The 12,732-nt window shown below is 38.4% G+C and overlaps 1 protein-coding gene across 1 annotated transcript in view; it reads left to right on the top strand.

The window, feature by feature from the left end:
* FER1L6 (fer-1 like family member 6) overlaps window positions 1-12,732 on the top strand; it is an 81,757-nt gene that overhangs the window by 36,736 nt on the left and 32,289 nt on the right. The window contains exons 12-20 of the mRNA XM_065752143.1: window positions 1,713-1,821; window positions 3,053-3,233; window positions 6,573-6,693; window positions 7,249-7,349; window positions 8,004-8,094; window positions 8,825-8,941; window positions 9,984-10,136; window positions 11,361-11,547; window positions 12,329-12,453. Coding sequence (XP_065608215.1) covers window positions 1,713-1,821; window positions 3,053-3,233; window positions 6,573-6,693; window positions 7,249-7,349; window positions 8,004-8,094; window positions 8,825-8,941; window positions 9,984-10,136; window positions 11,361-11,547; window positions 12,329-12,453 — 1,185 coding nt within the window. The remainder of the gene's footprint in view (window positions 1-1,712; window positions 1,822-3,052; window positions 3,234-6,572; window positions 6,694-7,248; window positions 7,350-8,003; window positions 8,095-8,824; window positions 8,942-9,983; window positions 10,137-11,360; window positions 11,548-12,328; window positions 12,454-12,732) is intronic.

Below are 12,732 nucleotides of genomic sequence, written 5' to 3'. Positions count from 1 at the left end.
CTGAAAGGGGCTCAGGCAATGTGGCTTTAGCTACTAGCTAAATACTCCAGGTAGAGGAACAAACCCTGCTGAAGCATAAATATTAATAGTAGAAATAAGGATTTATTTCTGGCAACTGTGCCTCAATTTCCAGAGTGGAATGAGTAAAAAGTAGTAACATAATGCAGTGCTGCTAGATATTCTTTTGTTTCAGCAATATTTCATGCTACAATAGACAAAGTAATTGTATTACAACTCTTTGAAAAGAAAAGCAGGAAAAGGAGCCATTACAAATAAGGTGGAAAATGTCTCACAGAGCCTCTGAGACAAAAGAGGCAAATTACCTCGCCCCACACATGAACTTTGCTGACTGATTCCAACAGCAGGAAGACATCAACATTTGTAATTTGCTTCCTTTGTAATGGGAGGTAAATGCATGTGTCATAGTCTCTTAGCCTCAGCTTTACTAGGCACACTATGCTCTGGGTTCATACTGAAAATAATCAAGGTGAAGAGAAGCTAAAGCTACTCTGGAGCTGCAAATATGCTTGTGAAATTATGTTTGATTTGAAATGCTGCTAGTTCTTTTGTTGGAAACATATGCCCCTTCGCTGTGTCTAGCAGGGGGTTGTTTTCAAAAAGAAGAGATCATGGGCTATGTCAGAAGCTGTTTCTGCTCTGCAAGTCAGAGAAACCAATATTCATATTCACTTTCTCACTCTGTTACAAAAAGATCCTCAATCTGATCTTGCCTAAGGGCCTTCAGCGAACTGATATTCATATGAGGAGATCAGTAGTTTTGTACTGGGGAGATTATTGCAGTCAGTATATGAACTTGGGAGAATTCAAGTTGTAAAATTCATTTCAGCTTAGTTTTGGTTTGAGGTTAATAGCCTGCTTTGTTAATGGCCCAAGAGCACTGGAGGTCTCAGCTGGCTTTCCTTGAATGTGTCTTGAATGAGTTTATGCAGAGCAGCACTGAGTCTCAAAACTCCACATGGAGTGACACTTTTCAGAGTGTGCTGCTGTGTTGAGATTGTTTGATTCCTGTGCTTCCACTTTCTGTGAAAATCTGACAACACCGTTAGCAGTTTCTGTGCTGATGCAAGGGAAGACAAAATCAGAGAACCACATACCCCTCAATGAGTGCTCACCTTTGTGACTGTAGCTTAAAGCGCAGCAGGATAAATAAATCAGTGACTTCAGTTTCAGTAGGCTTTTGTTCATGGCTGGCATCTAATAAAATGTAGATGCGAGAAATCTTCACTGGGAGATGACTGTTCTTAACCAAGGTCAGCGCCCTGAAAATGCAAACACAAGGGCAGTAGGTTAAAGTCAATCCTAGGGAGCAGGGCTGGGTAAGCAGCAAAAAGTGCCTTTGAACTGCCCGAGGCATGTAGAAGGAGCAGTGGTTTAAAAGTATGTGGAAATAAAGAAGAGACTGCTGGTGAAGAAGGCTATGAATTGAAGGGTAATGACTTTTATGTGATCAGCTGGACACATATGTGATATTGTTGTACGCTGTTGATATGACCAAAGTCATACATGTTTTTCTCTTTTTCTAGTAAGAGCAAAGTGGTATTAGTTCTCACTGTATAATGACTGACAATCTCAGACTGATAGATCTACAACAGAAATACAGCTGCTGGATACTTGTGAAGTCTCTTTGATGCAAAAAAAAGAGCAGAAAGTAAAATAAATGTTATTTTTTCTGCCTCCTCCTTCTTTGATAGATCTATGGAGAGAAATTTGAAGAGTTCCTTCTCTTTGGGACATTTTTTGAAGCGACAATGATTGATAGGAAGGTTGGGGACAAGCCAATAACCTTTGAGGTTTCTGTTGGTAAGTGCTTTAAGCTCTTCTCTGAAGAAGAGAAGATGTCTCACCTGCATGTGGACATTATGTGTCTCAAGCATCACCTTCAGAACAAGGCTTACAAGTTGGAATTAAACCCTGATCATCAGGATAGCACCTGGGTAGTACCATGCTCATTCCAGACTTAAGAGTCCTATTGCACAGTAGCACCCTGACACTCACCATCTTTGTGCCTGTGTACCTTGGTGTGCTCAGCCATAAGGATAATTGTGCAGGGAGAGATTGATCTCACAAACAGAGAAATCCATGAGTGATATTGATTCATACTGAAACTTAGCAGGAAATAGTGGTAGGAATAACAAGAAACTCATTTTTATAAATGGTTGAGAAATGATACTGATTTTTGTATTCCTACTGGAACTGGTTACTACTAAAGATGAGTCAAACTCAAAACACGATCATCTGCCAGCAGTTGAAATTCGAATCCAAATTTGGCAAATTGTCTTTATTTACATTAAGGGCTGAATCTAGAATCCAGATGGGAATGTTGTGTGGGGTGACTCAGCACATCTCTATCCTTCAATGAATATGTTCTGCCTCTCTCTGAGCTGTAATTACCACTTTGATGGATTCACATCTTTCCCAGTGCTGATAACTTCCCTTAAAGGAAAAATCTTATCAGAGAAGATGATTGTATTACTGGCAGAGTTGCCTAGCATCAAGCACGAGGCTGTGGCCTCAAGGTGTTGTTCTTACTAAAGATCCCTTTGCAATGCTACTTAACAAAAATTGCTTGGCTGAAAATGAGCTATACCACTTCTGAGATCAGGCTTTGTAATTATCATCCATATGTTGCAAATTGAACATAGTTACTATTTAAGTCAAACACACTCAGAGTCCTGGATCTAGAAATATTAGCAACAGTACTGATCTTGCTTCTGAAGTTCTTTAGTAAAAGAATTTCAAAAGAAAATTATTGTCTTCCTGTGGTTCAGCAGGCTGAGAATCACTCAGTGATGGGGATTGGTATTCTGGATTCCTATTGGGTAGGGCTGTTAAGGAAGCATGGTTCTGGAATCTGAACATACAAAGGAAAGGACACTTAGGACCTTTCTATACTTTGGTATGTCTGGAACAGGTAATGAGAAGAGTGGAGGGACAAAGATATTTCAGTGGTATGAATCTTCTTTTTTAATCCTCATTCAGTTTTACTGCCTCCATGCTAGTCATCTCCTCACTTGTAATCCTGTGTCTCTAGGTAACTTTGGTAAAGTTACTGATGGAATGTCAGCAGCAGCTGGAGGGAAGAAGAAGGCACGTGATGGAGAAGTGGAAGAAAGTCTACTACATGATATAGACGATGAGATGTGTCATAAACTTGGAGTACCCCTGGCATCCACTACACACCCTGAGAGGCCGCTAATCACAGGTGGGAACAGGTGAGAATCTGTGCTTTAAAGCCTCATCATATGCAACTTTGGTTCCTCTTTTATAATCCTGTGGGACTAATTAATAAACCCTAGCATTAAAATGATTGTGTGGAATTAAGACTTTCAAAGATTTTAGTGCATCTTTGATTGCATCTTTCATGATGGTTAATTTGCCAGGCTTTACTGTAGTGAATGGTCTATATCCAGTTTTTTCACTGTCTTCTGATTTTGGCTTCATGGGCTCTTGAACTTCTGGTAATTTTTATAAAGGATGTGTTATGCCAATTATGCATCCGTCATGTTGGCATCTCCAGCAGTAGAATAACACATCAAAAACACTGACATGTGGTCAAGACAGAAATCATTTCTCAAACACTTTTGAGAGCTAATAGTTACATACGTAGACTTAAATAGCAGGTTGTAACAAAAGAAAGATGTAATTTAACAAACAAATAAACAAAACAAAAAAAGGATGAGCAATGGGTAAATACATGCAGAAGAATTCTTCTTGTTTATGAATGGAAGTGTAAATGCTTAATTCATTTCAAGGATGCCAACAAAAAGTAATCTTTTCTTTGTTACTTTGGTAGGTTGAACAATCCTTGATATTGCTGTAAACCAAGGCTAGGTGTATCTCTATCTTTAGAAGGCCAGGCACTGACAAGTTTACAGATAGAAGGACCAGGTTGGAAATTTGAACCTGGGTCTTTTTGGCTTCTGGGCTTCACTAGAATTAAGAAGTGCTTTCATCCTTTCTCATGATTGGTGGTTCAGAAAGATTAAATAAGATGTAGTGGAACAAAACAAATAGGAAAATATAGGAAAATAACATAGCAGAATTATTGTTACTGTAGCTAACGAATAAATTAAAAACTGAAAACAATTTTTTTGACAGAAAGATAATTGCCTCTCCTCGTTAAGAAGATTGCAGAATTTTGTACATGCTTGGTTATTATCCTCCCTGAGAGACATTAAGTTCTCCCTTAACAAGAATGTAAAGAACTGTTGAAAAAGAATAAATAATTCTTCAAATGTGCTATTTGCTTTAGGCAATATTAACCAAGTTGCTCTCACTAAAGGCCTCTGTTTCTCAAATTTATGTAAAATGCTGCACTTTTCTTTTCCTTCTGTGTTATCTAGAACAGTTTAGCCAGCCAAACAGATACTAAGTACTGACTTTATGGCTCTCACCTTTCGTTGGAACTTTACTGGTCTCATCATTGATTTTAGCATTAATTAGTATTTAGCATTAATCAGTACTGAATGGGATATCCAATATTTTAAGTAAACTCTGTGTTTTAGAATCATAAATGGAAAAAAAAAACCCCAAACAATAGCAAATATCTGTTTTGGAGATTAAACCGGTTACTAATTAAATAAGCAGGAAGAGCAGTAAGACTTCTAATGTAGACATCATGTAATTACCAGTAATATTCCACATTTCTATCAAAGTGTATGGCATGGGTACACTGAAAAAGCAGTTCCCTCAAATTCTAAGAATGGAGGTATTTGACAAGAAAGCTCCAACTTCCATATGAGTGATTTCATGACATATAATTTTCTTAATAAATTCCAGGAAAGGACTCAAGGGCTTTGAGAATTTCTGGTCAAGAAGTTCTGACATTGAGAGAGAGTTGAATTGTTCCTCCCTCTTATGAAAGCACCAAATTCATTACTGCTTGAGACCTACGTAGCCCTACTACATACTAAAGTTGATACACAATGCTTGACTTGCTTTAAGTTACTGAGGAGAAAGTAATTTGCAAATTTTGTTTCTATCCTATATCTCATAGGACAGTAAAATTGTAGAGATGACCTTCTTTTTTTATTTTTAATATAAAAACTCATACATAAGACTGCTAAGGTTAAGTGGAATTTAGGGTTTATGGTTAGGATGTTCAAGAGTGACAGGTGATATGGTTTCTGTGGCATGGTTTAATGTTTAAACATATTGGTACACTTCTGTCTGAAATGGCTCAAGATATCTGAGGTATCCACACAAGTAAATGTGGGAGACTCAGGTCATTTTAGGCCCATAGGTGCATGACCATGTTTAAGCAACTCAGAGTCTGGAACTCTGGATTTGAAGTACAGGTGGTCAGAATTTTCTAAAAACATGGCTGTGCTCAGATGGATGCAAGTCAAGTCTTTTCTTCTTACCAAATACAATCTCCTTTCTTGGGTAGCACAGCCCCTCCCAAAGGAGAGGAAATGAAAAATGAAACCAATTTTTTTTCTGTCAGTTTTTGAACACTGTAGAGAAGTGGACTCTGGAACCTTTGTTCTTTTTTATCCGGAGGATCAAATTCAGTGGAGAAATTCTGCAAGGTCACAAGATGGGTACGCACCAGAAAATAACTCTTTGGTACATCTTCTCAGCTGCAGAGCATGTATTGGTGGTATTGGAATGAAGCCAGTCCCAAAAGAAGATAAAGCAGTTTACAGAGTTTTATTTCCATTAAAAAGCTCTCTGCTGTCCTATTGTTAATAGCTAAAGTGATGAGGCCTCTAGTGTAATTCCAGTATGGTTCAGTGTGATGTTTCATAGCACTGTGACGTTATATAAAGTGAGGACAATGTTCTCATCAGGCACATAGTTTTTGCATTGTGGCATTTTTGATTAGAGCACAACTCTAATCAAAACACCAGGCTCCGTGCTGCATTAGTTTGCAGAAACCCTGTTTGTGCTGGTGACTTGCTCATCTTTTAGTACAAGACATTCTTATAAGTAAACATCACAAGAAAGTAGCTCTACAAAAAGAGTCAATACTGCAACTTGGCCCTAAGATTGAAAGTGGGAAAAAGAGAGAGCAGCTGATGCTCTATCACTGAGTTGTTATGAGCTAGGTATTGCTTATACTAAGGATATGCCAAGATATGTCAATATCAACTAGCCATTTGTTCTGAAAAAAACCTGTTCCATACAATGAAAATGGCAGTGAGCCTCTGCCATGCCTCTCCTGCTAGGCAGCACACAGAGCCATTGCTCTTAAAGATGTGATCAGGTTTTTATTTTTGTCCTTGTTTCTGCTATATGTTGTACCCACAAATGTAGCAATGAAGCTATGTCTTCCCACCATTACCAAAGTATTTCAGACCTCTGCATGCCTCTTTGCCTGACTTTTCTCTCACTCTGAAAAGTGGAATTAGAGCCATTAACTTCAAGTTTTTCTCTTCAGGGATCTCATGGGTAGCCTGTGACCTTGTAAGCAAGTGGTGCTTCTGTTTGTTCTTTCCATGTATTTACTGCATAGCTCATGAGAGGAAACCAAATAACTTTTCTTTCCATTGCCTTCCCATGAACTCCTTTCTCACTTTTATGTTCTGCTCTGTACTTTACTTCTACAGGAACTATCAGTACTTGCCATACGATGAGAGGAAGCCCTGCATTTGTGTCAGGAGTTACTGGGGTGACCAGACCTTTCGTTTATATTCTTCTAACACTCTTGAAAATATGGCAGATCACCTGGTAAGTGACAATCGAATTCCCAGACTTAGGTGCTCTGCAGAGCATGACAGTGAGATGTCACTTACCCCAGAACAGGCCACTGTAATTTATCCCTGCTGTATTTCTTACTGTTCAGCCATTTATCTTAACTAGTGAGGACTGACTCCAATTCTCAGTGGCAGTAGATGTTGGGATAAACCTTCTGCGCTCACTAAAGTTTGAGAGGTTAACTCCAGTAGCTTGCTAAATCTAAGCAGAAAGGCTGTAAACAGAACAAAGAAGAATTATAGGATTTCCTCCTAACTAGTGGATAAAGTTTCCCTTCAACCAGTCTCTATCAAAGAGAGGAAACAAATCAGCTCCCAGCAGTAGAAGCATGTTGTAGAGGCTTGGGAAAGGTCAAAACAAGCCACGCTGTGCACCAAGCTTGGCATTCATCAGAGATCCTATTTTGTCATAATACAAGCTCACCTCCCTCATTTTTGCTAGTTGTACAGTGAGCGGTGATGTCACAAGATCAGCAGAATGGCAAAGAACCCTATTTTGCCTAAAAACATTTTTGTGTGTTTTTCTTAGGAGGAATCATTACTGCAGGTAAAAGAATTGATCAAGATTTCAGAGACTGAAGCTGAGGAGAAAATGAGGACAGCCCTAAGTGACTTCATTAATCATGGCAAGTAAGTACATTTACTACAGGAATACTGAAAATTGACTTTATATGTTGACCACAAATTAAAGACTAGACAAGGAAATTGATTATAATAATAACAAAAAAAAAGTACAATAAAGTTACTGGTATGTATATATTTGCATGGCAAAGGCTTCCCAAATTGCAGTTTTTATTTATACACAGGAAATATTTTATTGCTACTTTCAATATTCAGTAATATTGAATAAACTAATATCCATATTAGTTTGGCCTTCTGGACATTAAGAATAAAACATGTGGGAATAAATAGGATTTAATACAGTGTATGATAGATTTTCTGCAATAATGTGCAAGATTAAGATAAAAATATGCATGCTGGGATAAATTCCCCAGGGGGCTCTGTGCCAGACAATATGATTTGACTCAAAATAGATATAAGCCTTAACTTATTAATTCTATGGGGTTTCGTGAAGGGCCTGGGGACTTTATTCTTTGAATCCTGTAGGCACTTGGTATTTATTTTAGACAGTACTTTAGTATCTCTGTCTTCTGAATCATGTACTGCAGTGGGCAGGGAGCATTTCATTCAGATCTACACTAGCAACTCATGTAAAAAAACAACCAACCAACCAAACCTTACCTTAACAAACACACATTCAAAAAAACTGTTGTTGTGTCCTAGGGCCTTCATGAGCGTTGTTGAAAAGAAGCCCAAAGGGTTGAACTACACTACTTTGGACAAAAAAAGACTCGTGCTGTTCAGGCAAGAGCTGGTATGAGTGTTTCTACTACAAGCACTGATGCAGTGATGTTAATGAAAAGCACATTGGTTGTATGCATATTAATTTTTATTTGATTTCAACCACACTGAAATGTTTTATAATTAACATGAATATATAATCTAAGAACACTTTTAAAATAAAGCTTGTTCCCACTGTGCTTTGTTGTAAGAGACCCTGAAATAATTCAGAACATGTTTTTAAATACAAATAAGACATAATAGTAATGATCTGATTTTTATTTACCCTTTAAAATGGGATGATGCTGAGTTCAGTAGAATAATACCTAATCAACATTGCTGTTGGATTTTTAATTATTATGGTGGGGCTGAGCTTTAACACTAGTAGAGCCTGGCATTTGTTATACCTGGACATCTACAAACAGACAGCAGTTTCAGTGTGTTCTTGTGTGTTCTAGTTTCAATCTGCTCCTCATTTCTACATTTTAAATTTTCCTTTACATTTAACTTCCCTCAGATTAGCATAAGTGAACATCTGGATTAGACTAAGCAGAGCACAAGAATCACCTATGAATTTTTTAAGATTATGTCTACTGTCTATGAAGATGTGACATGTTTTGGCAAAGTAGATATATAAAATAGGCTCTATCTTTGCATCTCTATCTTTTCTTCTTAACTTGCATCTAAGACTGTTTTTGTATTCTATATCCAGTTCAAAATACATGACATTGCATAAAAATACACGTTGTCATTTCTGATTGTAGGAAGCAATGTCCATTGATGCCAAAGGAATTGTTCAGCACCAGAAAAAGATGTCACTGGATGAAATGATACGTACAACTCAGATCTTTATAGATAAAATTCGATTCTTGGTTGATGAGGTAATCCATACAGAAACTGAGACAAATTTACGATTTAATTTTCATAATCCAGTGTTAATAAAAGATCTTGATCTGACCAAAGAGTAGTCTTTTGGATGATTGCCCATAATTCTGTCTTGCAGTTCATGGAGCTGTTAGTAAGATGGAGTAGGAAACACTGAGTTAAGTGGTACTGAAAAGATGTGGTACAAAGTTTTTATTGTTGTTTTAAGAAATAGCCATCCCACTGGTGGCTTTTCCTGGTGGTTTGGAAACAGCTTTCTGATCTGAGTTCATGTCTCCATTTGTATGGCATAGTGATTTGGACTCAGTGGTCTTTATTTATACTTGACTGTGCAGATACTGTTTAGACATACTATTTAGCCTTAGAATAACAACAGGACAGCTGTATTTGTTGAGGCTAAAATCCTGCCAGTCAAGTTTTCTCTTTCTGCACGCCATCTATGCTAGCAAGCCAAACAAGACTATGAATATTCCAGAGCTCATAGAGTGAGTGAGACAATCTGGCCTGGTTTGAATCCTACAGACAAATTCTCTTCCTTCCCAAAACGATGATCTTGCTTGTAGTGCCTCCTGGGAGCAGCTTCTGGGCTGTCCTTTGCTTCAAACAGGCTTTGCTTAGGGAAGAGCTATTTGCCATAGTGCAAGGCCATGCCATGGAGCGTCCTCACAAGCAGAAGAAATGATGGTTGGTCAGAGCTTGTGTTTGGCCTTGGACCAATTTTTTGTCTTGTAAGATAAAGTTGATGAAATTTCCATGGGAGGTACTTTCAGCTTAATCAATTTATGGGTAAGTGTCTTCCTGCATTTTTAGTTTTAGTTTCTTTGGAATGATCTGAAGAGTGGATGCTCCTTGGTCACCCTGAAAAGCTCTCTATTTTCAGGTCTGTTTATGAGTGAAAATATGGATTACAAAGCATGAAGTTACAGCCTCTTTTATTCAGTGTATTCATGAGAGAAGTGAGGGATCTGCACTTGGTTGAGTACATTAACAAAAAATAATGGCGATGGCTCACAAAAAGAATTCCTTGTTGTGTAACAGCCACAGAATACAGTACCTGATGTGTTCATCTGGATGCTCAGCAACAACAAGAGAGTTGCATATGCAAGAATCCCTGCAAAATCCATACTCTACTCCCCAGAGAAAGATCAGAGAGGCAAGGACTGTGGGAAGATTAAAACTCATTTCCTGAAAGTAAGTCTGGGGTATTCTTTGATCACAGCTAATGGCTGAGGAGACTTTGGTATTTAGGTTTCACCCGAGGATTGTATTTTACTTGCTTATCTTCTTAATATACTAAAAGTGTGTACATGTTTATATAGGTCATCTGTTAGTATTTACTTATGTTTATGCCTGTTCTTCTTTAAGCACTGCATTGTTTCAAAGCTTTTGGTGTTGGAGTAATTCATTCTTACTACTTGTCAGACCAAGTTTATAGCACTGTTTATCTATAGCTATATGTTTAAATAGATACCTCTTTGCTGGCAAAGACTTCAGAATGCAGCACATGGAAGTAAGGAAGAGAATGGTAAGAGCTCCATATACATGCAACTTGGTAGCAAGGGAACTTAGGTATTTTGATCTAAAAGAGCAATTGTTTATGCTTGCCATTTAAAATATGCCTATGTTTGAGCAATATATATATATAAATTATTCTGGAATTATTCATCCTGAAGGAAAATCTTAGAGGATATTATACACCTACAAAAGCCATATGCCTATTCCAGCAGTAGAATACTATGCAGTAGAATTGTTACTATGGCCAGAAGGAAGTCTGCACACACAAGGGAATAGTAATGTCATAAAATTATTTTTTTGTGACCTTTTTTTTTTTTTTTTCATTTGGAGCAGCTGGTTACATGCTGGTAAAGTGTAGCTAAAGAGCAGATAGATAGAAATATCTAACCTCCTGATAGATGTCACAGGAATTTGTTAAATACAGTGCTATTTGTCTCCATAAACAAACTAACAACAACAACAAAAAGCTTTATAATTCATCCTGCAGCCCCTGCAACATCAAGAACAACCTTAGGAACAGTTAATAATAAACACTGAGCTAAGCAGAGGTAGATGTAGTGGCTGAGTAAGGTAAGGAAATATTCATATTGTTTGTCAAGACTAGTAACTTTTTGTACTGGAATATGCTTTCTGATCTGCCCAATGAGATAATATTTTTAGAAGGACATGGGAGTGTCTATTGGAGGCCAGCAAAACTGCATGAAATGTGAAGTGGGCTGCAGTATGGGAAAAGTAGGATATCAGCTAGTCTGCACAAAAATGTGAACAGTAACCAGTACATCATTTACACAGTTTCAACCAACTACTCCTTTCTTCCCTAAGAAATTATTTGTGCTAAATGAGTCTTAGGGCACTGTGGAGAAATGCTACATTTTTAATTTTTTACATTTTATTTTTAAGCTACCTGGCAAGCGGCCATTGGGCTGGACGGTGCAGGCAAAGGTGGACATCTATCTATGGCTTGGACCTGCCAGCTATACCCACCATACCATGGATAATTTGCCTGTAGGGTATGAGACTGAAATACCATCCAGTGCCAGCTCAGGGCACAGCACTGTGTCCTCATCTGCCTGCCTGCGGTATAAAAGTGAGACACTGTTTCTTCTCCGTAATAGTGATGGAAGAAGTCTTGCAAAGTAACAGGTAGTCCCCAGAAGCTCTAATTCAGAGGGTTGCAAGATCCCCATTTGAAGCAACTTCTCTGAGTTAATCATAGGTCAAGAAATTTTGGATAAAAAATAACCACCTTGTTTCTCTGCTAACTCCTTAGTCCTACCAATTCTGATTTGCAAGTGTCAGGGAAAGAAAGGACTGTTTCCATACATTTTCTGTTCCCTGTACCATCAGCCTGTCTCCTTGTAATGAGGAAGCATCCCTTAGTTCAGAGAATCATAGAATCATTGAAGTTGGAAAAGAGCTTTAAGATCATCTAGTCCATCCTCACCATGCCCACTGAACTATGTCCCTTAGTGCCACATCTACACATTTCCTGAACACCTCCAGGGATGGAGGTGTTCGCCTTCCTGGGCAGCCTGGGCCAATGCATCACCACTCTGTTTGTGAAGACATTTTTCCAAATATCCAAGGCTGAACCTCCCCTGGGGCAACTTGAAAACATTACCTGTCATCCAATCACTGTTATCTGGGAGAAAAGGCAGACCATCACCTTTCTACAGCCTTCCTTCAGGGAGTTGTAGAGAAGATCTTTTCAGAAGGATGTGCCTTTTCCCACCCACTTCTACATGGACAGCATTCCTGATGGCGCTGGCTGAAATAGTTGGATGGCAGGTGGTGGATCTTCCCCTCTTGCCTATGTACTGCATCATTTCTATGAGGCTGATGTTGCTGTTTTCTTTGCAATGCTGCAGCTGTGCACCTCTTCCAGCTGAGAGCCCACATGTATCAGGCAAGGGGGCTCATTGCAGCCGACAGCACCGGTCTTTCTGATCCTTTTGCAAAAGTTACTTTCACGACACATTGCCAGACCACAAAGGTAAGTTACAAAGACCCTTGCAGTAAATGAAAACTCTTTAGTTGGATGATTAGAGCTTTAGCTGGATGTTTATTTTTGTTCAATTGGGCCACAAAAAGAAAAAAAATCTTGGTTTTGCAGGGATGCCTAGCAAGAAAGGTTAGATGCCTGCCATTAAAAGACAACTTCAGAGAGTTCACTTTAAGCAAAGCCAAAGCATAGTGTACTCACTGCTCAAACACAAGTTGCAGTAATACTTGTTCATTTTAGTTCCTTTAGATATCAGATTCTCTGGGGCTA

Source organism: Cyrtonyx montezumae, unplaced genomic scaffold (genome assembly GCF_038088225.1).
Source record: "Cyrtonyx montezumae isolate F1298 unplaced genomic scaffold, pur_monq_1.0 scaffold_8, whole genome shotgun sequence".
Classification (NCBI taxonomy): domain Eukaryota; kingdom Metazoa; phylum Chordata; class Aves; order Galliformes; family Odontophoridae; genus Cyrtonyx; species Cyrtonyx montezumae.
Note: the sequence above shows the minus strand (reverse complement) of the source record. Positions and strands in the feature narration are given on the sequence as shown.